General features: G+C 44.9%; 1 protein-coding gene across 1 annotated transcript in view; it reads left to right on the top strand.

The window, feature by feature from the left end:
• The first annotated feature begins 329 nt into the window (after positions 1-329).
• Positions 330-3,897, top strand: part of LOC107698434 (rhodopsin-like) — a 4,800-nt gene continuing 1,232 nt past the window's right edge. Inside the window, exons 1-3 of the mRNA XM_016499451.1 lie at positions 330-698; positions 2,977-3,145; positions 3,300-3,465. Coding sequence (XP_016354937.1) covers positions 338-698; positions 2,977-3,145; positions 3,300-3,465 — 696 coding nt within the window. The 5' untranslated portion in view covers positions 330-337. The remainder of the gene's footprint in view (positions 699-2,976; positions 3,146-3,299; positions 3,466-3,897) is intronic.

Below are 3,897 nucleotides of genomic sequence, written 5' to 3' on the forward strand. Positions count from 1 at the left end.
TGGAGTTTGTGAATTGGCCCTTATAGAGAAATACTCATTTATTTAAAGTAATGGGGGCTGTTGCTGTTGTCTTACGGCCATTTAACCTTGTGGATTATCAGGCCTCTCTGACCCCAATCTGCCTGTAACTCCATTCCTCCAAATTGCAGCACCTCATTGTAATCTCTCATCTGCGTTTAATCTGGGCACATGGGGGGCATATAAGAGAGGCGCTCGCGTCCCGCGGAGCAGATCTCGCTCTCAGGGACTTCAGTCGCTTTCTGCTGAGAAGAAGGTTCACTCTCATGTGCCCGTCTGTCTACTTTCTCCATTGTGACCCTTGACCAGTGAACCAAACATGAATGGAACGGAAGGTCCGAACTTCTACGTGCCCATGTCCAACAGGACGGGTTTGGTGCGCAGCCCGTTTGAGGAGCCGCAGTACTACCTAGCAGAGCCGTGGAAGTACTCGCTCCTGGCGGCGTACATGCTCTTCCTCATCATCACTGCATTCCCCGTCAACTTCCTCACGCTCTACGTCACCGTGCAGCACAAGAAGCTGCGCACGCCGCTCAACTACATCCTGCTCAATCTGGCCGTGGCCGACCTGTTCATGGTGGTGGGAGGCTTCACCGTCACCCTCTACACCTCGCTGCACGGATACTTCGTCCTGGGGGTCACCGGCTGCAACATCGAAGGCTTCTTCGCCACGCTGGGTGGTGAGTGCTTCATCTCTGCAGACAAACACTCCTGAGATATTCATCAGATAGCAATCAGAAGCACAGTGTGGGTATTGTTGTGGTAATAAAGACTGGTGTCAAATTTGGGTGATGTCAGGATCACATTTCACTTATAAAAATGGAGCTATTTTGTCTTCATGAAATTTTGTTTCACATTTTTCATGCAGATCTTAATGTTTTATCTTTAAGTTGTTTTATTTATTTATTGTAATTCTCACTATTCTCATATCTATAATAGGTGTTTTAATGTATTACAGTCAAACGTACAGTAATACAGATTTTAAGTAAGATTTTTTAGTTAGATTCCTTAAAATGTTAAATATGTATATATAGTTGTTTTCTTTTAGAATTTACATTGTGATAATATTATCAAGACCACTGACCACATTTCACTCTCTAGTCTCATTACTATAATGCAAAAACTAATTATACATCTAGGTAGTAATTGCTGTACTGTCTTTAACATATGCTGATTTTAAAATCATTGTGACCGCCAGTATAAGAGGACGCCTGTAGTACATTTCATCAACTTCTTCGTCTGAATGAGACGTAAACAGCCAAGCCTTAGGGCATGGCAATGAGACGCAGTGTCTCGTTCCCCTCTCAGGGAACCATGATTACATGCGTAACCCGAGACGTTCCCTTTCAAGTGGAACTCGCACTGCTTCTGAGAAGACGCTATGGGGAACAAATGCCCACTATGCCATGCTGAGACAAATAAGGACTTAACGGTCTTAACAAGGAGGCTCACAGGGAGCCACTCACACTTGATGTCACTGTCTAGACTTGGCGAGAAAGGGAGCCACCTGCCTAATAGACCCCAACATCTGGAGGGAGGCAGCTCAACCTCGGAGAGTCGACTAGCCTGATAAAATACGAGGAGGGACACCATCTTAGTTGGTGACATCCTTAACTTGTGTATGACTAGGATTGTTCTTGCACCTACAGTTTCAAGCACTGCATCTAATTCCTCAGAATTAGGGCTCACATTTTAAACCATTAAAATGGGAGTAATAGATGGGGTCTGAAAGGAAAAGAAATCCCGCCAGACTGTCTGCCGCTACTTATATTTCTTTGATGACTGCGGGACCGAACTGCGGTGTGCATGTGAACAGTCACCAGTGTGAGTGCCTTCAACTCCCTCGATAGCCGAACACACTGTGCAAACACTAACTACTATCCCTCAGATGAGAACAAAGAAGTAACATTTTCTTACCCGTCTCTTTCAGTCAGACTTATGAATGCAACACAAATAGTGTCTCACAAAGAGTGCATTCAGCCCCCTCAAGGCCAGAATGTGCATGCTCCTCACCCAAGAACTTAACGCACAAGTTGTGTGTGTCCTCAGGTGTCAGTATTGCTGATACAGAGGCACACACTTCCTGAAACGCTGGGCTGGGTCTTTCTCCACAGTTGTCACCTTCACACATACACAAACAAACGGATCCTGAAGACAAAGACATTGATAATGAACACTACAGGCATCCTCTTATACTGGTGGTCACAGCAGTAGTGATGTCACAGACTGTCATCGTCCAATGGCATTGTCGCATTTAAACACGTGCTTCAGACACGGTCATGCTGGAGGAATTCTCCATAGCGTCTTTTCAGACAGTGCGAGTTCCACTTGAAAGGGAACTGATGCTGTTGCCTGGTTTCTCCCAAGGTTTCTTACTCCATTATCCAACATAACATGGAGGTTTTTTTTTTTTGCCACTGTCTGTATGATAGAGTTACCTAGCATTCAGAACAAAGGTGACAGAGTATTAAGGCGTTCAATCAAGTTCTCAGTGGAACTGTTTGGGTTTGAGCGATATGACCAACATCTTATACCATAGGTCTTCAACCCTGCTCCTGGGGACCCACCGTCCTACAAAGTTGATTTCCAGCCTGCTTCAGCACACCTGCTTGAGTATTTTCAAGTGATCCTGTTTAGCTTGATTAGCTGGTTCAGGTGTGTTTGATTAGGGTTGGAGCTGAACTCTGCAGGAAGATTGGTCCCCGGGAGCAGGAGCAGGATTGAAGACCTCTGTCTTAAACCATGATTTGTGTCATTTTATATTATGACAGTGATACGCATCAGTTTATAGTAATTCTGCATTCTGACTGCAACAGGTTTATCACTACAACAAAACACTGAAACCAGAACCACTGAGGATTCTGAAATAAACTATCCTATCTCTCATCTCTAACGTGGACTATGAGGAGACTATAAGTTCGGAGCTGAAGTGATCGATGGCTTCTCTATGTTTGTCAGGTGAGATCGCGCTGTGGTCTCTGGTGGTTTTGGCTGTCGAGCGTTATATTGTGGTGTGTAAGCCGATGACAACGTTTCGTTTCGGAGAGAAGCATGCCATCGTGGGAGTGGGCTTCACCTGGGTCATGGCCCTCACCTGCTGCATGCCGCCCCTGCTGGGCTGGTCCAGGTACTCCATCACAGTCTTCCACAAAAGACAGAGCTTTATCCATTCGTTTGTCAACTAAATTCCCCACAACAGTGAAATGTGAAGCTGGTACAGTGCGCTAATGAACATACTGAGGTCCTGACTAGAGGTTTGTTGGTCATGTGACTGTGTGCAGGTATATTCCAGAGGGAATGCAGTGCTCCTGTGGAATAGATTACTACACTCCCAAACCTGAGATCAACAACACCTCGTTTGTCATCTACATGTTCATCCTGCACTTCTCCATCCCACTGCTCATCATCTTCTTCTGCTACAGTCGCCTTCTCTGCACTGTCCGTGCGGTAAGACACACACAAACATGTATTTCTTTGTTCTGTAGAACACAGAAGATATTGTGAAGACTGTTGGTAACCAAACAGTTTTGGTTAGCACTGACTTACATTGTATGGACAAAAAAATGCATAATTTTCCTTTTTGGGTGAACTATCACTTTAAATGAACGATTCATATGTAACAAACAAGCACAGACTTGGAGTGCTTTTTTAAAGCAGTTGCCACACAAAGGACACGAGATCTACTTCCTGACATGAGGTTAATAGCTGACCTGTATTGGTGTTGTGCAGTGATGAGCAGGTGTTTCACATCATAACCATATCGTTTATTGTTGACACAGCTGGACCACTGGACCAATCAGCATCCAGGACCACAAACACCACATAGATCATTATTTTCTGTCATTTGTTTTCTGTCGTTAGGCCGCTGCTCAGCAGCAG

This window comes from Sinocyclocheilus anshuiensis, unplaced genomic scaffold (assembly GCF_001515605.1).
Source record: "Sinocyclocheilus anshuiensis isolate Anshui unplaced genomic scaffold, SAMN03320099.WGS_v1.1 scaffold1662, whole genome shotgun sequence".
Taxonomy (NCBI): domain Eukaryota; kingdom Metazoa; phylum Chordata; class Actinopteri; order Cypriniformes; family Cyprinidae; genus Sinocyclocheilus; species Sinocyclocheilus anshuiensis.